Raw genomic sequence first — 24,569 nt, 5'->3', positions numbered from 1 at the left:
CATGCCTTGAAGATGTTGGGTGAAGGGAAAAAAAGGGAGGAGATGTGCCTGAGTTTTATTCCCAGTTTGGGCTTTTGAATTTGAGCTTGTATTCTGATTGGTTGTCAGGCTCCCATGGGACCACTCTATAGGCTGTCCTGAGCCCCAGGCTTGGTTGAGCCTTGCTGGGTGATGTATGTAACCTTTCCAGGTGCCATGTGGTGAGTTGGGTAGAGGGCTAATCCTACCTTTGTTGGATCTTGGCTGATGGCATTTGCTTATGAATGGACCTAGCTATCTCTTTATCTCTTAAGTGCTGACATCTGCTGGGGGCTATGAAGAGTGAGTCTGCTTCCTGCCTAAAAACCTGTTTCTCCATTTCTCATTCCATCTGAATGCAAGCAAACAAAAAAAAACTCAGAATAGTTGTCTTCACAAAAGCAGTAATTGAGAAAGTCTTAAATTGAGCAGTAATTGAGAAAGTCTTAAATTACTATTGTAGGAAGTTATCACCCAGCCCTCTCCCAGAAAAATGAAATATCCTAGGAAATATTGAAAAGGCAGAATATTTCTCTGGATGTGAAAAGAAAGAAACATGTTTTAAAAGACAGAATAGCTCCCTGTAGCTTCCTGCCCATTCCCACTTTGTCAATGGGCCATTAAGAAGGCCAGGCTAGTCCACTTTACATAATAAAGACTTCTCCACTTCATCTCCAGGGGATGGGATTAAAGCATGATAATATTGGCCCTTTACTCAACTGACCACATGGCATTTGAGAACTCAACCAAACATGGATTCAAAACACAGCCTAGAGAGTAGCCCCCTGCATGGCCCCATGGGAGTCTGACAACCAATCAGAATACATTTCTTACACAGGAACAGGAAACAGAGAGGTGGGACTGAACAGGTTATAAAAAGCCTAGCAAGCCCCTCCCTCAGCCCTTCTCTTCTTCTCCACCAACATTGAAGCATGTGATCACCTTTTCTGTTCAGGACTCAAGCCATGTGGTCCTGTCCACCAATAAACCATCTTTCCAAGCAGCCTCCATGTCTCCAGTGTATTTTTCCCCACTTGGGGCCGAACCCAGAAGGACATTTCTTTCATCACTACAACCTGGTAAACTGCATAGAAGCTGTTGGAAGCAATGTCCATCTGGGTTCAGTTCCAAGTGGGGGAAAAGATACTGGAATCATGGAAGTTGCTTAGAAAGAAAGTTTTAAGGGTGGATAGGAGACCACATGGCCTGAGGTCCTGGGGGAAAAGGGAAGAGATGCTGAGAATGTCTCGGGTTTTATGCCCTCTCTGGGCTTTTGAATTTGAGCTTGTATTCTGATTGGTTGTCTGACTCCCAGAGGACCATGCAGGGGCAACTCTGGAGGCTGTCCTAAGTCCCAGGCTTGGTTGACTCTTGTTGAGTGATGATGTAATGAAAGGGCTTTGGGATTCCTACTATGGCTCTGCCTGAAGGAGGTAGATCTTTGTTATGTAAATAATAGACTGGCTCACGCCTTAATGGTCCATTAACAAAGGTGTGTGTGTGTGTGTGTGTGTGTGTGTGTGTGTGTGTGTGTGTGTGTGTCAGTCAGAGGTGGGATTCAGCAGGTTCTGACCAGTTCTGGAGAACTGTTAGCAGAAATTTTGAGTAGTTTGGAGAACCGGCAAATGCCACCTCTGGCTGGCCCCGCCCTCATCTATTCTCTGCCTCCCAAGTCCCAGCTGATCGGGAGGAAATGGGGATTTTCCCCTGGAGTGGGGAGGAAATGGAGATTTTGCTGTATCCTTCACCTGCCATGCCCACCAAGCCACGCCACGCCCACCAAGCCATGCCACGCCCACTAAGCCACATCCACAGAACCAATAGTAAAAAAAATTGAACCCACCACTGGTGTGGGGGGTGAGTTTCTGCCTCCCTTTTAAGGGAAATATTCTGCCCTTTTAATATTTCCTAAAATATCTCATTTTCCTAAGAGAGGGGTGGGCGCTAACTTCCTACAGAGCTAACCAAGCATAACGTAACTAAGATATATTTTTAACTTAGTTAAGCATGCCAAGGTGAATTCGGGGCTATTCTGTGCGCATCCTGTACATCTAAACCAGGGGTGTCCAACTTTGGAACTTTAAGACTTGCGGACTTCCAACTCCCAGAATTCCCCAGCCAGCATTGACATTCCTGGCCAAAGAAAACACTGGAAGTGAAACCGGCTTAAAATGTTTTGGAATTTCAGTCTTTGTCCACTGACCGCTTCATTGTTGTGACTTTACTGGATTGAGTATAGATCCTGACTGAGGGTTTCCCCCCCCCCTTTTTTTTCATTTAATCTCACCATTATTAGTTGGGGGGGGGGAGGAAGAAAAAAGGAAACATCACCGTTGTGTTATGTTTCCTATCACTTGGGCCAGGAAAAGAGAGTGGCAGTTTCTTATTTATTTTAGAGAGAGAGAGAGAGAGAGAGAGAGAGAGAGAGAGAGAGATGGGGTTGTAGCATTATTTTTTATTTTTTATTGTCTTTTTAATTATGATGCTTACTTTTTTCCCCCCGTATTGTGTTTTTCTTGTTTGTAAGCCGCCTAGAGTCACTTAGCAAGTGGGCAAGTATCTAAATTTTCTGGTGGGAGAGGGGGAAGAAAGAAAGAGAGAGAAAGAAAGAAAGAAAGAAAGAAAGAAAGAAAGAAAGAAAGAAAGAAAGAAAGGAGGGAGGAAGGCTGAGTCCTCCAAATTTCTTGTCCATTTCATTTACTTAATTCATTAAAAATAAGTAAGTAAATAAATAAAAACCCGGAGGAGAGCCTTTTCTGTGGCTGCTCCGACCCTCTGGAATGAACTCCCCGTGGAGATTCGTACCCTCACCACCCTCCAGGCCTTCCGCAAAGCCCTTAAAACCTGGCTGTTCCGACAGGCCTGGGGCTAAAGATTCGCTGCCCCTATCTCGAATGGTATGATTGTTGTGCTTTTTAACTATGTATAGTTTTGTGTTCTTGTTAAATTGTTTGTATCCCCCCTTCCCTTTTTGAGTTGTGAGCCGCCCTGAGTCCCCTTAGGGAAAAGGGCGGCATACAAATGAAATAAAACTCAAACTCAGACTCAAGTGTTAATACCACTTTATAATGCCTTGGTAAGGCCACACCTGGAAAACTGCATTCAGTTTTGGTCGCCACGATGTAGAAAAGATGCGGAGACTCTAGAAAGAGTGCAGAGAAGAGCAACAGAGATGATTAGGAGGCTGGAGGTTAAAACATATGAAGAACGGTTGCAGGAACTGGGTATGTCTAGTTTGATGAAAAGAAGGACTAGGGGAGACATGATAGCATCTTCCAATATCTCAGGGGCTGCCACCAAGAAGAGGGAGTCAAGCTATTCTCCAAGGCACCTGAAGGTAGAACAAGAAGCAATGGGTGGAAACTAATCAAGGAGAGAAGCAACCTAGAACTAAGGAGAAAATTCCTGGCAGTGAGAACAGTGAATCAGTGGAACAACTTGCCTGCAAAAGTTGTGAATGCTCCAACCTTGGAAGTTTTAAAGAAGAGGTTGGATATCCATTTGTCTGAAGTGGTGTAAGGGCTTCCTGCCTAAACAGGGGGTTGGTCTAGAAGACCTCCAAGGTCCCTTCCAACTCTGATATTCTATTCTATTCTAAATCAATAAAGGAATCAAAAGGCAAGACCAAAAGCAGAAAGTTCAAGGCAAAAGTTCGGGCAGAGGATGGAAAATGCTCCCTTTCATGTGTAGCCAGAAAACACAGGTGGCAATTGTGATAGCTTCTGGCAGGGTAGGTGGAGGATAATATTAGGTGTCCGTGCCCACCAGATACGGTGGGCGGCTTGTCCTGCTGGCATGTTTTAAGTTCAATCCCTAACCACGGAAATAGCCAACTGCGTTTTTTTTTCCTTTTTTTAATTATATATTTATATATATTTAAATACAAATAATACAAACATAGTACATATACATCTAAATACAAAAAAAGAAAGAAAAAGGGGAAAAAACAAATATTGCAGCACACCCCCACCCCCTGGTGAACCCCTTTTTCCCCCTTATATATATTTTTTGTCTGTAATAACTAAAAGGTATACAATATATTCCAATTGTGCCCTTATCCCCTCCAAAACAACATATATTCTTGTGTAGGCTTATTCCAGTGGTGAGTTTCAAAAATTGTTCGAACCTACTCTGTGGGTGTGGCCTCCTTTGTGGGAGTGGCTTGCCGCCCATGTGACCGGATGGGAGTGGCTTGCCGCCCATGTGACCGGATGGGAGTGGCTTGCCACCCATGTGACCGGATATGAAGATGTCGACGACACTTGTCAGAACCACCTTAAATGACCTCACACACAGCACTGGCATGCATAAGAATAGGATGTAAACTTGTTTTTTAAAAGGCATCTTTGGTTTGCGTTAAAACAACTTCAACACACGCAATGTTCTGATTGCACCACAAACGCAGTAGTCATCCTTACCTTTCACAGAGGCACTGAGCTTTATAAATAGGAGCATGATAGTGTAGAATAATCATATCCAAGGACCAGTGGTAGGTTTCAAAAAATGTTTGGAACCTCTTCTGTAGGTGTGGCCTGCTTTCCGGGTCCACTGGTGGAACCTCTTCTAACCGGTTCGGTAGATTTGACGAACCGGTTCTACCGAATAGGTGCGAACTGGTAGGAACCCACCTCTGGCTTATTCCCTTTGCCTTCCACCAACACTGATTTTATAAAATCCCCCCCCCCCCATATTTCATTATAGTTGTTTGCTTTGATCGTCCCTTTTTTAAATTTAATTTCCGTTGTTCATTTAACATTTGTTGCCATACTCCAAATTTCATTGTACCACTCATTTCTTTGAATATCCCAATTTCATCCCCGATATTTAGCAGTCACTAATCTAGCTGCCATTATCAAATTTACAATCAATTCCTTTTTTGTTTCATTTATATCCGGGTTTATTGTAAGCCGCCCGGAGTCCTTCGGGAGTGGGCGGCATACAAGACCAATAAACTCAACTCAAAGTCAAACTCAACTTTTCCACCAGCAACAGTAATGCAATTCTCGGCGGTGGTTTTTTCCCCTTAGCTCTCAAAAGTATATGTTGTTCTTGCCCAACCTTCCCAAAAGGGAGTTTTCTTTGGAGGGAGGCAAAATTGCTGACACGGAAGACATTGTTTTGGGAACGGAGAGGGCAATGCAGGTTGTCCTCAATTTACACCACAATTGAGCCGCACGTTTTAGGTTGCTGAGCCTGACAGTCGTTCGGCAAGTTTTGCCCTGTTTTACGACCTTCCTTGCCACAGCTGTTAAGTGAATCGCTGCAGGTTAAATTAGTAGCACGGTGGTTATGTGAATTCTGGCTTCCCCGTTTCCTTTGTTGGTGAGAAGGTCGCAAAAGGGGAAATCACATAAAACCCCAGGACGTTGCAAAAGTCATAAATATGAACCCAGTTGCCCAGCGGCTGAATTTTGATCACGTGATCCTGAGGATGCTGCAATGGTTATGTGAAAAATGGTCATGTCACTTTTTAGGATAGGGTAGGGTAGGGTAGAGTAGGAGAAAATGGAACAGAACGGAATAGCATAAAGAAAATATGGATTGGATTGGATTGGAATGGAATGGAATAGAATAGGATAGAATAAAACAGAAAAAATGGAACGGAACAGAATAGAATAAAGAAAATATGGAATGGAATGGAATACAATACAATAGAACAGAAAAATGGAACGGAACAGAATAGAACAGAATGGAATAAAGAAAATATGGAATGGAATAGAATAGGGTTCCACCACAAATGCGCGCACAACAAAAGCGCGCCTGACTAAACCGCGGTGTCTAAAGCGCGCCGACAAAAGCGCGCCGACATATATATATGTATATATGTAAAATGAATGCAGAATGATTTATGTTGTTTAAATTCTGTTAGAAGGGAAAGCTGGATGAGATAATTTTAAAACGGAAGGTAAACTGATTTTTGTTGAAAGTATTATTTGAATATGTGGAATGATCTATGCTATTTAATTTTTATTAGAAGGGAAAGCTTGGTGAAATTATTTTGAGCTAAATTTTAAACTAATGTCTGCATAAATTTGATAGTGGTAAATATCAGAGAAGCAAGGGATGAGGGCAAAATGCATGCGGAATGATTTACGTTGTTTAAATCCTATTAGAAGGGAAAGCTGGTCGGGATCATTTCAAGATAGAATGCAAACTGATTTTTGTGTAAAGTAATACTTGATCCACGCTGCTTAAACTTTACTAAGAAGGGAAAGTTTGGTCAGATTATTTTGAATTATTGTTTGAAATTAAGGTTAAGAAAGGGAAAGTTTGATTATTCTTCTGTAAAGTAATATTTGAATATGTGGAATGATCCACGCTGCTTAAATTTTACTAGAAGGGATTATTTTTGAGTTAGATTGTATATTGATGTCTATACAAATCTGGATAAATGTTTATCTGAATACAAGGTTAAGGAAGAGGAATGGGAGAGTCTACAGGAGGTCGGGGTAAATAACAAAGAAGCAAGAGACGAGAATAAAATATAGATAGAATGACTTACACTATTTAAGCATATATAAAGATGGGGGGCTGAGCTTAACACAAAGAGTTTCTTTTTTTTCTTTTTTCTTTGTTCTTTTCTTTCTTTTTTTTTGGTTTTTTTTTTCCTTTAATATATTATTTTTATTTTTAATCCATATGAATATAAGATACTTTAGATAGAAGGCAGTGCCAGGTGTGGGCCCTGGGAAGTCGGGAGGAGTAGGGATGGGGATTTTTGGGGGGTGGGTGGGTGGGTGTTAACATAGTCTCAATAAGAACAAGAATGCACTTATATACGGTTGTTCTTTTTTTCCCTTTTTTTTTCTCTTTTCTTTCTTTAATTTTTTTTTTCCTTGGTTTATTTTACTTTTTATCAGATTATAATAAACAACACTTGAATAAAGGAATACACCAAGGAGGGAGGTAGAGGGAAAGAGGAGGGAGGAGTAAGGAAGGAGTAAGGGGAATGCAAGGAGGGCGTGTTGGGAGTAAGGGGAGAAGGAAGGTTTGAGGGGAAAGGGAAGTAGGAGGGGAGCGTTAGAGGGAGGAAAGGAAAGTTGGAGGGGGTTGATGGGGTGTATGGAGGATGGAAGTGTCAGGTGGGGTTGTGAATGATGAGTTGTGTTTTCTTTTTATTTTATTTATTTTTTTTTTTATTTTTTTTTTCTTATAGCAAATACCCTGTATATAAGTGATTGTAAAATGGAATGTGAAAATGAATAAAATATATTTAAAAAAAAAAAAAAGAAGCGCGCTGTAATGTAACCCTCAACCTAACCCTCAACCTAACCCTAAACCTAACTGTAAATCTTACCTTAAATGAAATTGCGCTTCGGTCGGCGCGCTGTTGTCAGCGCGCTGTTGTCGGCGCGCTTTTGAAATCGCGGTTTTAGCGCCGCGGTGTTGTCGGCGCGCTTATGACGTTCACGCTTTTGACGCGTCACGATAGAATAGAACAGAACAGAATAGAGAAAAATGGAACGGAACAGAACAGAATAGAATAAAGAAAATATGGAATGGAATACAATACAATAGAACAGAGAAAAATGGAATGAAACGGAATAGAACAGAATGGAATAAAGAAAATATTGAATAGAATAGAACAGAACAGAACAGAACAGAATAGAGGAAAAATGGAACGGGACAGAAGAGAATAGAATAAAGAAAATATGGAATGGAATACAATACAATAGAACAGAGAAAAATGGAATGAAACGGAATAGAACAGAATGGAATAAAGAAAATATTGAATAGAATAGAATAGAACAGAACAGAACAGAATAGAGAAAAATGGAACGGGACAGAAGAGAATAGAATAAAGAAAATATGGAATGGAATAACAGAGTTGGAAGGGACCTTAGAGGTCTTCTAGTCCAACCCCCTGCTCAGGCAGTAATCCCTATATCCGTGATGGCAAACCTATGGCACGCGTGCCGGAGGTGGCACGCAGAGCCCTCTTAGTGGGCACGGCCACCGTCACCAGCTGCTCTTCTGGGTTCTGGCGTGTGCGTGCGCACCGGCCAGCTGCTCTCTTCCAGGTTCCGGCGCTCCAGTACTTGTTTCAGCACTCATTGCCGAAGACGTTGGCCATCACTGCCCTCTACCATTTCAGACAAATGGTTGCCCAATCTCTTCTTCAGAACTCCCAGTGTTGGAGCACCCCCAACATCTGGAAGCAAAGACTGAATGACGGGGAATCACTTTCTTTTTGAGAAGCCCCTTTGGGTCCACCACGACCCGAGAATCTCAAGTTGACCTCCACCTCCAAAGTAGCATCTGGGGTGGTCTGAAAGGGAAGCCACGCGGGTCCCTCACTCTCCATCGTGAGCTCCAAGCCACCTCATTCAAAACGGGTTGAATGTCAAAAGGACAGAATGTGGGAGACGTTTGACATCCCAGTGGGAGGGTTGATGAAATGAAGGTGGGGACCAAAATCTCGGGAGAATAATGGGAGGCATTCGTGTAGGCCGGTAGCAGATGGAGGAGACCATGAAGGGGGAGGGAAAATGTCATGGTGTGTGTGTGTGTGTGATGAGATTGTGGAGGGCTTTGAAGGGCACAGCAAGGGAGGGGGCGTTCTGCAGTGAGTAGCGAACTCCCACCAAGCCTCCTCCTTAGCCAACATTGGAAAGTCCCTGAAGAGCAGACTAAAGCAATGGTCGGGTAGGTTAATAAAACAAAAGTGACAAGAACGCAACTTTTCGAGTGTTGCCTTCTGCTTCTCTCCCTGCAATTCCAGTCTTTTGAGAAGAGCAGGCTGGAGAACATCGCATGTCAAGAGAACAAATGAATATTCGTTTCCCTCTGCCGTTCCTTTGGCATCGGGAGCATTCCGGGTTCCAAAAACACCGAAGGCCTCCTTCCCAAGAATAGGTGAAACTAAAAGTACAGCTGTGGGTTGATTTGATTTCAATTGCATGGCTCACCGCTACCTTGATTATTCCGTGGCACGACAAAACCGCGCTCCACTAAAGCGCGCCCGATTAAACCGCGTCGCTGACGTCATCAGCAGCGCGACAACAGCGACCGCGGAGAAAAAAGGGCGCTTTAAAAAGTGCTTTGAAAGCAAGCCGATTCAAATTAAGGTAAGGGTTAGGTTTAGGGTTAGCTTTAGGGTTAGGGTTAGGTTAAGGGTTAGGGTTAGGTTTAGGGTTAGGTTAAGGGTTAGGGTTAGGTTTAGCATTAGGTTAAGGGTTAGGTTTAGGGTTAGTGTTAGGTTAAGGGTTAGGTTTAGGGTTAGGGTTAGGGTTAGGTTAAGGGTTAGGGTTAGGTTTAGGGGGGTTAGGTTTAGGTTTAGGGGTTAATTTTAGCTTTAGCATTCACAGCGTGCTTTTTTCGTCGCGCTGTGATGACGTCAGCTACGCGGTTTCGTCGAGCGCGCTTTAGTCGAACGCGGTTTTGTGGTGGAACCGATTATTCGTGCATTTCTTAAGGTTCCCCTTCCCTCGTCTCAAATACGATGATTTCATATCAACGGGTGGAGGGAATCCAGGAATCACAGTCATGAATGTGCTAAATGCACTGATTGATGTGAGGAATGAGTTTAATTTATTTTATTTAGTTAGTTAGTTTGTCAAACATGCACGAGAGAACAGGTATAAGTATGGACATGGACATGAACGCGTGAAATGGGTATGAATAAATGAGGAAAATGGTACAGAGATGTTAGGCACGCTGGTGCGCTTATGCACGACCCCTTTATGGACCTCTTAGGAATGGGGTGAGGTCCACGGTAGACAGTTTGAGGTTGAGACTCTGGGAGTTTGAGGATCTAACAACCAAGTCAGGTAGAGCATTCCAGGCGTTGACCACTCGGTTGCTGAAGTCGTATTTTCTGCAATCGAGTTTGGAGTGATTTACCTTGAGTTTGTATCAATTGTTTGCCCGTGTATTGCGGTTGAAGCTGAAGTAATTGTTGTCAGGTAGGACGTTGTAGCAGACAATTTTGTGTAGCTTAGACCATAGGTGGCATAGTTCAAGGATGTCCAAGCCCAAAATTTCGAGCCTGGTGGCATAAGGGATTCTATTTTGTGAGCAGAGGAGTGGAGGACTCTTCTCGTGAAATACCTCTGGGCCGCCTCAATCGTATTAATGTCCGATATACAGTGTGGATTCCAGGCAGACGAGCTGTATTCGAGAATTGGTCTGGCAAAGGTTTTGCATGCCCTAGTTAGCAGTACAGTGTTACTGGAGAAGAAGCTTCGCAAAATTAGGTTAACAGCTCTTAATGCTTTTTTTGCAATGCTGTTACAGTGAGCCTGGGGCTTAGATTGTTTGAGTTGGATAAAGTCTTCTCTATTTAGGTTGTTGGAGTGGTTCCTCCGTTAGCTAAGCAGTAGCTTTTCTGGCTAAAAATAACCGCAATATGCCACTTCACAGTCCTTTAATTTAGTTAGTTAGTTGAGTTAGTTTACTTTATTGTCATCGCACATAGCATAACGAAATTAAATGCTGTCTTCAGTGTACAAGCTTTTGTTTACAGCCCTCTCTAAGCGGGTTACAGAGTCAATATATTGTTCCCAACAATCTGGGTCCTCATTTTACCAACCTCGGAAGGATGGAAAGCTGAGTAAACCTTGAGCCGATCAGGATCGAACTGCTGACAGTCGGCAGAATTAGCCTGCAATACTGCATTTTAACCACTGCGCCACCACGGTAAAATAAGTGAACTTGACTTCAGTCTCTGTTTGTGTACCTCTTTCTAGGGTCCCTCAGGAGAATATGGCCAATGGCGTTGAGGACCTCATCGGGATCCCCTTCCCAAACCACAGCAGCGAAGTCCTCTGTGGGCTCAACGAGCAGCGGAACGATGGCCGCCTCTGCGACGTGATTCTCCTGGTCCAAGATCAGGAATACCGAACCCACAAATCTGTGCTGGCTGCTTGTAGCCAGTATTTTAAGAAACTCTTCACGACCGGCACTTTAGCGGACCAGCCCTACATATACGAGATCGACTTCGTCAAGCCCGAAGCGCTTTCGGCCATCCTTGAGTTTGCCTACACCTCAACGCTGACCATTACCGCGGCGAACATCAAGCACATCCTCAACGCGGCCAAGATGCTGGAGATCCAGTGTGTGATCAATGTCTGCCTCGAAATAATAGAGCCTGGGGAAGCGGTGGGAGGCGAGAAGGAGGAGGAGGAAGAAGAGGAAGAGGAGGAGGAAGAGGAGGAAGAGGAGGAGGAAGAAGAAGCAGGTGACTTCACCAATCGGAATCTACCGGATACTCAAGATCTCAGTTGTCATCAAAGTCCTTCTAAGCCAGACCTTCCTGAGGAGCCCTTCCAAGAGACCACGGATGTCTTCTCCACTCGTTTTCCATCTGGCAGCTCCAATGGCTCACTTGGTGTCATCCGAGACTTCTCCATTGAATCCCTCTTAAGGGAGAACCTGTATCCTAAAGTCACCCTTCCAGAACGCAGGCCGGTCCTGTCTCCCTTTATGCCCGAGCTCTTCCCCCATTTATGGAACGGAGACTTCGGCCCCTTTGCCCCAGTAGAAGAGCAGCAGGTGGACAACACCCCCTTGGACCTGGTGATCAAGAAGCAAAAGATCAAGGAAGAGGAGAAAGAGGAGCCACTGCCCACCCCCTTCCCCAACAGCCTCTTCAAGGACGTGTTTGCCAACACTGCCGCAGCCCCCTTCGGGCACATCAAGGCCGAGAACGATTACAGCGCCTACCTGAACTTCTTGAGCAACGCCCACTTTGGCCGAGTCTTTCCACGCTGGCCAGAAGAAAGGAAGATGAAACCCAAAGCTTCCCAGCAGTGCCCCATTTGCAACAAAATCATCATGGGGGCTGGGAAGCTCCCGCGGCACATGAGGACCCACACGGGGGAGAAGCCGTATATGTGCAACATCTGTGAAGTCCGGTTCACCAGGTCTGCATACTTTGGAAATTATGGTGAACATGCTTGGATGGATGGGTGGGTGGGTGGGTGATGGGTGGATGGATGATGGATGGATGGATGATGGATAGATGGATGGATGGATAATGGATGGATGGATAATGGATGGATTATTGATGGATGGATGGATGGATGGATGGATGGATGGATGGATGGATGGATGGATGGATGGATGGGTGGATGGATAGATGGGTGGATGGATAGATGGGTGGATGGATAGATGGGTGGATGGATAGATGGATGGATGGATGGATGGATGGACAGATGATTTGATGATGGATGGACGGATGGATAGATGGGTGGATGGATAGATGGATGGATGATGGATGGATTATTGATGGATGATGGATAGATGGATGGATGATGGCTGGATGGATAATGGATGGATGGATGGACAGATGATTTGATGATGGATGGATGATGGATGGATGGATGGATGATATGAGCTCTTCTGCTCTCCATACACCTCTTTCTTCTACCTCTCTCCTACCTCCTTTCTTCCCTCCATCATCCTTTCCTACTCTACTCCCCCTTCCTTTCTCCTTCTCCTCTCTCTGGATTCCACTCCTCCTTATCCTCCTCATCTTCCCCCCTTACCCTCTCTCCTATCCCTCTCTTCCCATCTTTCTTCTCTCTTCTGTTTCCCACTCTTCCTCTCATTGGTGTATTTCCGCTTCTGAGCAAACTCCAATCTATGTTGATGGTATTTATGCTTCCATATCAATATACTTAACATATCTTAGTTTTAAAGAAAAAATAAGAGAAGACAGTATACATGTGCAATCATATTACACTAAAATCTAACACCCCTCGTCAAGCCTGATATACATCCCTCCCTCCCACCCCCCAGCCTTCCCTCCCCCAGCTTCCCAGAACCCATACACGGTATAAATCTTTAACAAAAACAGTCTGAAATATATTGGAAAAAAAGAATAGAAAATTGATAACATCTTTATATTGAACTTAGCTCCTCCTTGCTAGGCTAACTTTAAACAATTTATATCATTCCTGATCTTGATCCACAAGTCTTAAAGTTGCCAAGGTTGGGCACCCCTGGAGTAGGCTGTCAAAGTTGGCACATTGATTTGCTAATGGACCCAACCACTTACCGCTTAGCTATGTAGATTCTCTACTATTGGGTGGGAGTACAAGTCTTCACAAATTTAGTGCAAAAAGAGAAAAGGCATCTGAGGCCAGAGGGGCAGCGACTGGGTGAAAATCAGTCCATTTACAAGGTTGGGGTTGGGGTTGACTCTTACTTATGACAGTCGCAGTGTCCTGGGATCACGTGATCCCCTTTTACGACCTTCCGACAAGCAAAGTCGATGGGGAAGTCAGATTCACTTAACAACCGTGTGGCTAACTTAACAGCTTCAATGATTCATTTAACAAGTGCGGCAAGAAAAGTCAAAAAAATTAAACCGCCGTGTCGTAATGTTGAACAACCGTGGTGGGAAAGTTCTCAAAACGGGGCAAAACTCACTGAGCAGCTGTCTCACTGAGCAACAGAAATGTTGGTCTCAATGGTGGTCATAAGCCAAGGACTACCTGTAGTATGTTGGATGAATGCAACTCTTTGACACATAAACTGCCCAATAGGTTGGGGTTCATATCATGGGGCAGAGCCAGTGGTGGGATTCAAATAATTGAACAACTGGTTCTCTGCCCTAATGACCATCTGGGTAGACGGGGCTCGGTGGTCATGTGAGCGTGTGGGCATGGCCAACTCAATGCCACTCACATCAATGGGGGCTTTGCCTTAGCTGTGACAATGGAATCAGGGTTAACCGGAGAGGCAGTTTCTGTAAGCAGGGCAATAAAGATTAGGCTAGAAACAACACCAGAATGTTTCCTTTCTGCCTTCCTTACAGGATTAGCCCTGTAAAGTGGGGAAAAAAACAAAAGGAGATTTCTTCCAACAACCGGTTCTCTGAACTACTTAGAAAGTTAACAACCTGTTCTCCCAGCTGCTTGGAAAGTTAGCAACCGGTTCTCCCCGAATAGGTGTGAACTGGCTGAATTCCACCACTGGGCAGAGCCAACATGCCGCGAATTCCCCAGTTCCCCCTACTCTGTGTAGGTATGTCTTTGGGATGTAGGGGAAGTGATTAGAGATGCCGTGTGAAACCACGACGTAAAGCTGGCTAAAACTTTGACCAATCCTTAAAGCAGCTCCTGGATCCAGATTGGAGGAGAATTGAGCTTTAGTGAGTTACCCAAGTCCATATGATTACTTGCATAGGCAGTCAAGATCTTTGCAAATGGATCTTGGTTCGGGGATCCTCTTTCTGATGACTTCCTGGGATGTTGTGATAGCGTCCAAGTTAGCCAATGGCTTCTTCAATATACTGTTCTGCTTTGGGACTTACTCCTTTGACAATGTGGGCTTGTGCTGCCATCTGCTGGCCAAGGCACTCCCTGCTTCTTTGGTTCTCTGCCTGTTTAGTAGATACAGATTAACGGAGTTGGAAGGGACCTTGTGGGTCATCTAGTCCAACCCCCCACCCCGCCCAAGCAGACCCTACACCAGGGATAGCTAACTTTTTAGTCCCTGTGTGCCGAAAGTGCATGTGTGCGCACGACAGCCCGTGTGTGCTCATACCCATAATGCAATGTACACACAACACCCCTGCGTATGAATGCGTGACACACACACCCCGTGCTCCCCCCGCCCATGCACGTGTGAATCCCCCCCCCAGGGCCCTTTTTGGGCCTAGCAGGGCTCCCTGAAACCTCCTGGAACCGAAAACAGGGGAGGCAAGGCATGCCACCTACCCCCACGCTTCCCCCAAGCCCCCATGTGTGTGGCCTTCGCACATGTGTGTGTATCTCTTGCATATGCGCGCGCGTCTCCTGCATTTGCGGTAGGGACCTGAAAATCAGCTGGGAGGCGCACGCACATGTGCGGTGGAGCTGAGCTGGGATGACGGCTCGCATGCCCGCAGAGAGGACTGCGCATGCCACCTGTGGCACACATGTCATAGGTTCACCATCACAGCCCTACACCATTTCTGACAAATGACGGTCCAGTCTCTTCTTGAAAGCCTCCAGGGATGAAGCTCCCACAACTTCTGAAGGCAACTTCTGTTCCATGGGTTGATTGTTCTCACTGTCAGAAAGTTCCTCCTTGTTTCTAGGTTGAATCTCTCCTTGCTCAGTTTCCATCCATTATTCCTGGTCTGGCCTTCAGGTGCTTTGGGAAATAGCTTGACCCTTTCCTCTCTATGGCAGCCCCTCAAATATTGGAACACTGGTATCATGTCTCCCCTGGCCCTTCTCTTCACTTGACTAGCCTTGGGACCAGTGGTGGGTTTCAAATATTTTTCGAACCTACTCTGTGGGTGTGGCCTCCTTTGTGGGAGTGGATTGCCACCCATGTGACCTGGTGGGAGTGGCTTGCCGGCCATATGTTTTCTCTCTCTATATCTCTCTTTCTTTCCTTTCTTTCCTGTCCCTTTTTTCTTTTTTTCTTTCATTTCTCTCTCACTTTTTCTTTCTTTCTTTTCTTTCTTTGTTCCTTTCTTTCTCTTTCTGTGTGAGTCTGTGTGTGTGTGTGTGTGTGTGTGTGTGTGTGTGTGTGTGTCTTTGCCTCTCCCTCCCTCCCTCCCTCCCTCCCTCTGTGTCTCTCTATGTCAGTGGTGGGTTTCAAAAAATTTTGGAACCTCTTCTGTAGGTGTGGCCTGCTTTCCGGGTCCACTGGTGGAACCTCTTCTAACCAGTTTGGTAGATTTGACGAACCGGTTCTACCGAATAGGTGCGAACTGGTAGGAACCCACCTCTGCATGGGACGATGGTTTGGTTTGGTTTATTAGATTTGGTTTATTAGATTTATATGCCGCCTTTCTCCCAAGGACTCAGGGCGGCGTACAACATTAAAAGAAACACATAATACAAAAGTTGAAAATTAAATAAAATTAAATAGAATATCCCAAACAAACCCAATTAGAATTGACAATAACATTTTTTTTAAAAAAATTGAAATTAAAATTAACAATGATCAATAATTTGTTTTGTTTTGTTCAGGCCAGGCTGGCTTGCTAGATGGGAGTTGAAGTCCAGCCTCTCTGGAAAGCAGCATTTCCAGGAGAGCTGGATGTTTGCATTGGAAGAGACTTCCTTCTGTGCATCCTGTTCATGTAAATACCCGAGAAACAGCTTAAACAGGATTTAGACGCGAGATCTAGCTTGGTTCACGCGGTGGAGAAACCCTCCAACCAGCTAAAAGTCTGTAGAGATTCTCAGTCATCCTGGTCATGGTTGTCCCCAACGTGCTTTTTCAGGAGGCAACTGGACTTTCAAGAAACAAAGAAGTCCAGCTGTTTCCTGAAAAAAAAACATCTTTGGGATGTCCAGCCAGCTGTTTGCGCTGCGGATGCCATCTTAGAGAAAAGCAGTGAAGACTTCCTCGTCTATTACCCAAGGAGAATACAGTATTTTTCGGAGTATAAGACACACTGGAGTATAAGACGCACTAGGATTTTGAAGAGGCAAATTTTGAAAAAAAAAGTTTTCGCACTCTGCAGATCTCCCAAAAACGCATCGTTTTTCACGGTTTTTTTTTTAAAAAGGGCATGAATAGCCTTTAGGAGGCTTGTAGAATGCTCCTGGGAGGATGGGGGCAGCCCAAAAGCAAGCAAAAAATGGCGCATTTTTTGCTAAAATGGGCCTGTTTATTTTAAAAAAGGGCATGAATAACCTTTAGGAGGCTTACAGAGTGCTCCTGGGGGGATGGAGGGCATAACTGAGCAAAAAAGAGCCCGTTTTTTGCTCTTTTCTACCTTCCCCAGCCCGCAGGAGCACTCTGAAAGCCTCCTAAAGGCTATGCATGGCCATTTTGGTGAAGGAGGTGGGGTTTTGGGAGGCAAAAAATATATATGCTGTATTCAGTGTATAAGACCCACCCAGATTTTTAGCCTCTTTTTTGAGGAAAAAAGATGCGTATTATACTCCGAAAAATACGGTATTTGTAGCTCAGGGTTGAAATCTGGGGTCAGTGCTCTCTAATTTCGTGCCCCGACACAAGTGATGAGCTGAACACACCCATCCTGGCCACATCCACCCCGGGCCCCCTGAGGTCAAACATAACCCTGATGCGGCCCTCAATGAAATTGAGTTTGACACCCCTGCCCTAGCAGAAGGCAAGCCCCCCCCCCTTGTCTAATCTCAGGGCTCTTTCAATTCTGTGCTTTGGTGATCCCCTCCTGAGTTAACCCTTGCTTCTCCTTTGGCCAGGCAAGACAAGCTGAAGATCCACATGCGGAAGCACACAGGGGAAAGGCCGTACCTCTGCATCCACTGCAGCGCCCGCTTCGTCCACAACTACGACCTGAAGAACCACATGAGGATCCACACCGGCATCCGTCCCTACCAGTGCAAGTTCTGCTACAAGAGCTTCACCCGCTCGGATCACCTGCACCGGCACATCAAGCGCCAGAGCTGCCGGATCTCCCGACCCCGAAGAGGGCGCAAGTCGGCTCCCTGGAGAACAGCCAGCCTGCTTTTCAACCCTACCGGGCAACCGGATGACAAGAGCTTCCTGGTGCCCCCAACTTTGGAAGGCATGAGCGGCCACTTCGGCGGCCCCGGGCTGTGCCTTCCGGGCCCCAGCCCCTTCATGGAAGCGGCCAAGAATGGCTTGAACCTGCAGGAGTTGGAGAACCAGTTGGAAGAAACCCAGATGAAGCTGTTTGGGAGGACACACCTGGACCTGGAACGGAACGGAGGCCTCTTTGCCTTCGCCCTGAGCCACGGCGAGGGCCTTTCGGCACGGCCGTATTTCTCTCTCCCGGATCCTTGGGGCTCGGGGTTCAATGGACTAGGTGCCCTCAACCCTCTGGCCTCGCTCTCTGAAGCTAGCAACTGAGTTGCCTTTTCTTCAAGGGATGGGTTGGGTAGGTATAATTGTTGTTGTTAGTAGCGAAGCCGTGTCCGACCCATCGCGACCCCCATGGACAACGTTCCTCCAGGCCTTCCCGTCCTCTACCATCCCCCGGAGTCCATTTAAGCTCACGCCTCCTGCTTCGGTGACTCCATCCAGCCACCTCATTCTCTGTCGTCCCCTTCTGCTTTTTCCCTCCATCTTTCCCAGCATTAGGCTCTTCTCCAGTGAGTCCTTCCTTCTCATTAGGTGGCCAAAGGATTTGAGTTTCCTCTTCAGGATCTGGCCTTCCAAAGAGCAGTCAGGGTTGATCTCCTCTAGGACCGACCGGTTGGATCTCCTTGCAGTCCAAGGGACTCGCAGGAGTCTTCTCCAGCACCAGAGTTCCATTCTTTGTTGCTCAGCCCTTCTTATGGTCCAAGTTTCACAGCCATCCATTGCAACTGGGAAAAACATACGCACTTTTGTTGGCAGGGGGATGTCTCTGCTTTTTAATAGGCTGTCTATATTTGCCATAGCTTCCCTCCCCAGGAGCAAGCGTCTTTTAATTTCTTGGCTGCAGTCCCCATCTGCGGTTATCTTGGAGCCCAGGGAAATAAAATCTGTCATTACCTCCATTTCTTCCCCATCTATTTGCCAGGAATTGAGAAGGCCGGAGAAGGCTACAATTACTAAGGCTTTATAAAGCAGTACTAATACTTCACGTGTTGTACAAACACTTTTATCTTAAAGAATTGTCTGCCGACTACGTATTAGGGGACTCCGCCTCCCTATGGAGATCCAGTCTACCCCGTCCCTCCTATGTTCAGAAGGACAGGCGAGGCCCAAGTTTTCCATCTAGACCAAGTCACAGGCAGAGTCCGAAAGTTGGGATGGACCAGGGATGTCAAACTCAAGGCAACGGGGGCCGGATCCGGCCTGCGGGGTGCTTAGATCTGGCCCGCGGGGCTGCCCTGGACGCAGCAAAGGAGTGGCCCGCGGTGCCTCTGCCAGCGAAAATGGCGCTCGGGTGGACCACGTTTTCGCTGGCAGAGCGCTTTGGCTGCCACAAGGACCCCCGACACGAGTGATGTTGAGGTGGCCACACACCCCTCCCCGGTCTAACGCAACCCTGATGCGGCCCTCTATGAAACCAAGTTTGACACCCCTGGCTTAGATGCCCGACTTTGACTTTTTAATCCCTTGAGATTTTAATTAAGTTTTATGGTGGATTTATTTTGATGGATGGGTTCTTTATGATCTTTTTGAACGTTAGCTGCTCAGAGCCTCGGGACGCGAGCAGCGTAGAAAACTAGCTAACAAACGGGAGGAAATGTTGATTATTAAAAAGTATAGTATTTTTCGGAGTATAAGACGCACCCATTTCCCCTCAAAAAAGAGGGTGAAGATCTGGGTGCATCTTATACACTGAATACAACATTTTTAGCCTCCCGAAATCCCGCCCCGCGCATCCCATTTTTCCCAGAACAGGATGCGCAGAGCGTTTGGGAGGCCTGCAAAGTCCTCCTAGGAGCTGGGGAGGGCAAAAATGATCCTGTTTTTTCCCAAAAAAATGGGACATTTTTGCCCTCCTAACCCCCCGAGGAGCACTCTACAGGACTCCCAAACCCTCTGCGCACCCCATTTTGCAAAAAATGGGATGCGCGGGGTGGGATTTCGGGAAAAACGGGCCATTTTTTGCTCACGTTTGCCTTCCCCAGGAGCACTTTGTAGGCCTCTCAAACTCTCTGCATCCCCGTTTTTCACAAAAAACGGGACCTGCAAAATTCTCCTGGGGGTTGGGGAAGGCAAACTGAGGTGGTGCAGTGGTTAAATGCAGCACTGCAGGCTACTTCAGCTGACTGCAGTTCAGCAGTTCGGCTGTTCAAATCTCACCGGCTCAAGGTTGACTCAGCCTTCCATCCTTCCGAGGTGGGTGAAATGAGGACCCAGACTGTGGGGGCGATATGCTGACTCTGTAAACCGCTTAGAGAGGGCTGAAAGCCCTATGAAGCGGTATATAAGTCTAACTGCTATTGCTATTGCTATAAACCCCCTTTTTTTAAAAAAAACAAAAACAAATTACCTCTTCAAAATCTTGGTGCATTCTTATACTCCGGTGCTTCTTATAGTCCAAAAAATACGGTATTTGTTTTTCTTTTCTCCACCTACAGACCCTTTTCCAGAACTACATCGGTTCCCAGTCCAGAAGGAACGACGTATCTTTTTCCTTTATAAAAGGACCGTCTTGAAAATCAAGCTCCCTTCGGAACTTTCCCCAAAAAGACGTCTCTTCTTTGCTTCGACGAACGCAAGGAAAAAAAAAACAGAATTTCCAGCAGCAGCTTCAGACTTTGTTTTTCTTGGTTTATTATCTTTCCGAGTGACTGTTTTACATCTTATTTTGCGGGGGAAAGCGGGGGGGGGGGGGTTGTTTTGGATTTTGACTTTTCTCTTTTTTTCCCTTTTTCGGGCTGCTTAGCTAACCCGGAGTCCTTGTAAAATATCCAAAGATTCTAAAGACTGTAAAATCCACAAGAACTGGATGCAAAAAATAAGAAAAAGAGAGGAGGGGGGAAATAGACACCCTCTTCTTTTTTCCCTTTTTGGTTACATTTCCTGAATGATGGAATGGGGGGGAATGTGGTAGCAAGGGTGGGCGAGCCTTTGAATTTTTTCTATTTATAACTATTTTTATGTGATTGCTTTATGTAAAGAAAAAAAAAACAAGACCCCCCCCCCCCCAAGACAGATTTGCCTTAGGTAATCAAGGGACAATCATCCTTAACTTGGCCTGAAGTTCTAGATTTTATGTTTCTAAAAGGCAAGTAAATACGCTTTATGTATTTATGGAGCAGTATTAACTGATTTTGTTAAATTATTGGCCGTCTGCAGGACGTTTGATACGCTTGTTAGTCAAAGCTGGGGAAGATTAAACTTTGTTGGGCAGCCCAAGTTGTGAAGCGCACTTCCTTGTCACGTTCCTGCTTTCTAAGGCGATGCATGCATTTAGGGCCTTCTTAAACAGGACACCTACACAAAGGGACGCGTGAAAGGGTGTGCCATCCATGAGCCGAGGTGGCGCAGTGGTTAAATGCAGCACTGCAGGCTACTTCAGCTGACTGCAGTTCTGCAGTTCGGCTGTTCAAATCCCACCGGCTCAGGGTTGACTCAGCCTTCCATCCTTCCGAGGTGGGTAAAATGAGGACCCGGATTGTTGTTGGGGGCAATATGCTGACTCTGTAAACCGCTTAGAGAGAGGGCTGAAAGCCCTATGAAGCGGTATATAAGTCTAAATGCTATTGCTATTGCTATCCATGTTCCAAATTTTACCCCATGCACTTAACCAGATCTGTTGGCTGTTCTGAGGAACCTATAAAATGGCTTGGAAAGACTTTTTCCTTTGGACTTCCTTACCTGTTCTTTTCCACGGTCAGAGGAACAATGGGGGTTGATTAGGGTCCTTGTAGTTAAAAAGTTAAGGTTGATTGCCCCTGGATCATCTTCTCTTGGTTTATCGGTTAACTGGTTCCTGGATGGATTCATGTTTTGTTTTGTTTTGTTTTTCCTGGTGGAAAGGACCATTACAGACTTTTATTAATGCTCTAGTAATTGATTGATCTTTACTATACGGCAACCAGGCCAGTCCTCTGAAGTCAGGTTGTTAACAGCTGTTCGAGGGTGGGCAAGAAGGGTTCAACGTTCTGGGTTGGAATTTGCCACAGCCAACTCGCTGCGGCCAGTTTGCCACGAGACTACTCACCATGGCCAGTTTGCCACGAGAAAACCCGCCGTGGCCAACTTGCCGCGAGAAAACTCGCCGTGGCCAACTTGCCATGAGAAAAATCGCCGTGGCCAACTTGCTACGAGAAAACTTGCTGTGATCAATTTGCCACGAGAAAATTCACTGTGGCCTGTTTGCCATGAGAAAACTCCCCATGGTCAACTTGCTACGAGAAAACTCACCGTGGCCGGCTTGCCATGAGAAAACCCGCCGTGGCCAACTTGCCGCGAGAAAACTCGCCGTGGCCAACTTGCCGCGAGAAAACCCGCCGTGGCCAACTTGCCGCAAGAAAACTCGCCGTGGCCAACTTGCCATGAGAAAACTCGCCGTGGCCAACTTGCTACGAGAAAATTTGCTGTGGCCAGTTTGCCATGAGAAAATTCGCCGTGGCCAGTTTGCCACGAGAAAACTCCTCATGGTCAACTTGCTACGAGAAAACTCGCTGTGGCTGGTTTGCTATGAGAAAACTTGACGTGGCCAACTCGCTTGCGAAGAACTCACTGCGTGACAATTTAACGCAGTGTGCGTATGCGTGTGTATGTGTTCCAACATAACTCTGGAACGCCTCGAGCAATTTCAACCAAACCTGGTACACAGATGACTTACTCTCTGGAAACAAATACTGTGGGGCTAAGGCACCCCTAAAACTCCTCGGGATGTATGTTCTATTAAGATACAATCTGTTGTGCCTTAAAATGGCTTCTACTGTAATGCCATGAAATGGCTTCTACTGTACAGCCATGTGGAGTTGCCATGGTAACGCCTTCACAGTACTCCACAAGGGGGCTCCCTTTGGTAAGGGGGAAAATCCAATATTAGAAATTACATTTGGTCCGGACAGTTTCTCGCTATAAATAAATGCCCAAGCAATGCCGGTTTATTGGCTAGTTTAAAATAAATTTTAAAAATTATTTTAATTTTTGTCATTCACATTTCATTTTGTCCCTCCTTTGGCATCCTTCTTTTCATTATTCTGTTCCACCATTTCTTCGGTATTAGTCTAACTCTTGTCCCGCAGCAAGTTATCAGCTGGTCATGAGAAGTTGGCCGTGGCGAGTTGACCACAGCGAATTGTCACAGAGCCTTCTGGGTTGCCCTGTCTCTCCTTGGCTTCTCCTGGAACCAAGCTTTGGTCAATTTTCCTGTGGCTTCTGATCTTGAGATCCTTCAAAAGTTCTGTTCCGGCTCCATTTCTCTGTTCATTGTGTGTTTCTGGGCCCTGTGGTTAGGAAGACACTTGTGAATCTTTCCTCTTGGCCTATCTTTCACTTGGGTTCAAGGCAGTGGTGGGATTCAAATAATTTAACAACCGGTTCTCTGCCCTCGTGACCAGCTGGGTAGGCGTGGCTCAGTGGTCATGTGACCGTGTGACCGTGGCCAACTCAACATCACTCACATTGATGGGCGCTTCGCCTTCGCTGTTACACTGTCATAAGGGTTAACCGGAGACAGCAGTTTCTGTAAGCAGGGCAATAAAGATGAGGCTAGAAACCACACCAGAATTTATCCTTCCTGCCTTCCTTACAAGATTAGCCTTGTAAAGCGGGGGGGGGGGGGAAACAAAAGGAAATTTCTTCCAACAACCGGTTCTCCGAACTGCTTAGAAAGTTACCAACCGGTTCTCCCGAATAGGTACGAACCGGCTGAATCCCGCCACTGGTTCAAGGAGTCCTCACCTCTTGGAGCTGGAATTAGGAACGACGGGTTATAGCAGGGTTTCCCAACCTTGGCCACTGGAAGACAGGTGGACTTCAACTCCCAGAATTCCCCAGGCTGCCCAAAATTGGATCAGTCACATGATAATGGCCAACGGGTCAGTCACATGATGATCTGTTTAACAGCCTTCACGAATTATGACTGTAATAGGCAGGCTCCCTTAGAGTTGTAACTAGAGGACTGCTTGTGTTGAGGATGGGTGAGTTCCCAGTTGGGAGAAGACTGAGTTAAACTGAATATAGTAAACATACATTAAGTACTCCTGTTGTATTAAAGGCTTTCCCTCTTCTGTGACATTAAGATTACAATCCAGGGTTCCACCACAAAACTGCGTTCGACTAAAGGGCGCTCGACGAAACCGCGTAACTGACGTCATCACAGCGCGACAACAGCGCGGAGAAAAAAGCACGCTGTAAACGCTAAAGCTAAAATTAACCCCTAAACCTAAACCTAACCCCCCTAAACCTAATCCTAAACCTAAACCTAACCCTTAACCTAACCCTTAACCTAACGCTAAACCTAATCCTAACCCTTAACCTAACCCTAACCCTTAACCTAACCCTTAACCTAATCCTAACCTTTAAACTAACCCTAAACCTAACCCTTAACCTAAACCTAAACCTAACCCTAAACCTAACCCTTAACCTAACGCTAAACCTAATCCTAACCCTTAACCTAACCCTAACCCTTAACCTAACCCTAACCCTTAACCTAACCCTTAACCTAATCCTAACCTTTAAACTAACCCTAAACCTAACCCTTAACCTAAACCTAAACCTAACCCTAAACCTAACCCTTAACCTAACGCTAAACCTAATCCTAACCCTTAACCTAACCCTAAACCTAACCCTTAACCTAAACCTAATCCTAACCCTAAACCTAACCCTAAACCTAACCCTAACCCTAACCCTTACCTTAACTTGAATCGGCTTGCTTTCAAAGCGCTATTTAAAGCGCCCTTTTTTCTCCGCGCTCGCTGTTGTCGCCCTGCTGATGACGTCAGCAACGCGGTTTAATCGGGCGCGCTTTAGTGGAGCGCGGTTTTGTCGTGCCACGACAATCCAGCAGCTACTCTTCTTAGGCTTTTGGGAGATATTCCCTAGGCTTGGAGGGGTGGGGTGGGGTGTAGCTTCCAGGTAATCCCCAACTACTAACCATTCATTCAACGTCCGTTCAACATTACGATTGAACTGAAACAAACTGGATTTATGGTTTCTCCCTGAAGTTATGGCTATTGCAGTGCCTCCACGTAATTTTAAGCGGTGGGCAGGCCTTCCACAAGACCATAGAACACTTCCAACTC

The 24,569-nt window shown here is 45.8% G+C and overlaps 1 protein-coding gene across 1 annotated transcript in view; it reads left to right on the top strand.

Annotated features, from left to right (window-relative positions):
• ZBTB7C (zinc finger and BTB domain containing 7C) overlaps positions 1-20,163 on the top strand; it is a 120,515-nt gene extending 100,352 nt beyond the window's left edge. The window contains exons 2-4 of the mRNA XM_087717066.1: positions 10,707-11,882; positions 17,142-17,800; positions 19,941-20,163. Coding sequence (XP_087573192.1) covers positions 10,723-11,882; positions 17,142-17,772 — 1,791 coding nt within the window. The 5' untranslated portion in view covers positions 10,707-10,722 and the 3' untranslated portion in view covers positions 17,773-17,800; positions 19,941-20,163. The remainder of the gene's footprint in view (positions 1-10,706; positions 11,883-17,141; positions 17,801-19,940) is intronic.
• Positions 20,164-24,569: the final 4,406 nt, after the last annotated feature.

The sequence above is a fragment of the Thamnophis sirtalis genome, unplaced genomic scaffold (genome assembly GCF_051295495.1).
Source record: "Thamnophis sirtalis isolate CommonGarterSnake01/CBP01778 unplaced genomic scaffold, rThaSir2_p1.2 scaffold_5, whole genome shotgun sequence".
NCBI lineage: Eukaryota > Metazoa > Chordata > Lepidosauria > Squamata > Natricidae > Thamnophis > Thamnophis sirtalis.
This window is presented reverse-complemented; position numbering and strand designations above follow the sequence as displayed.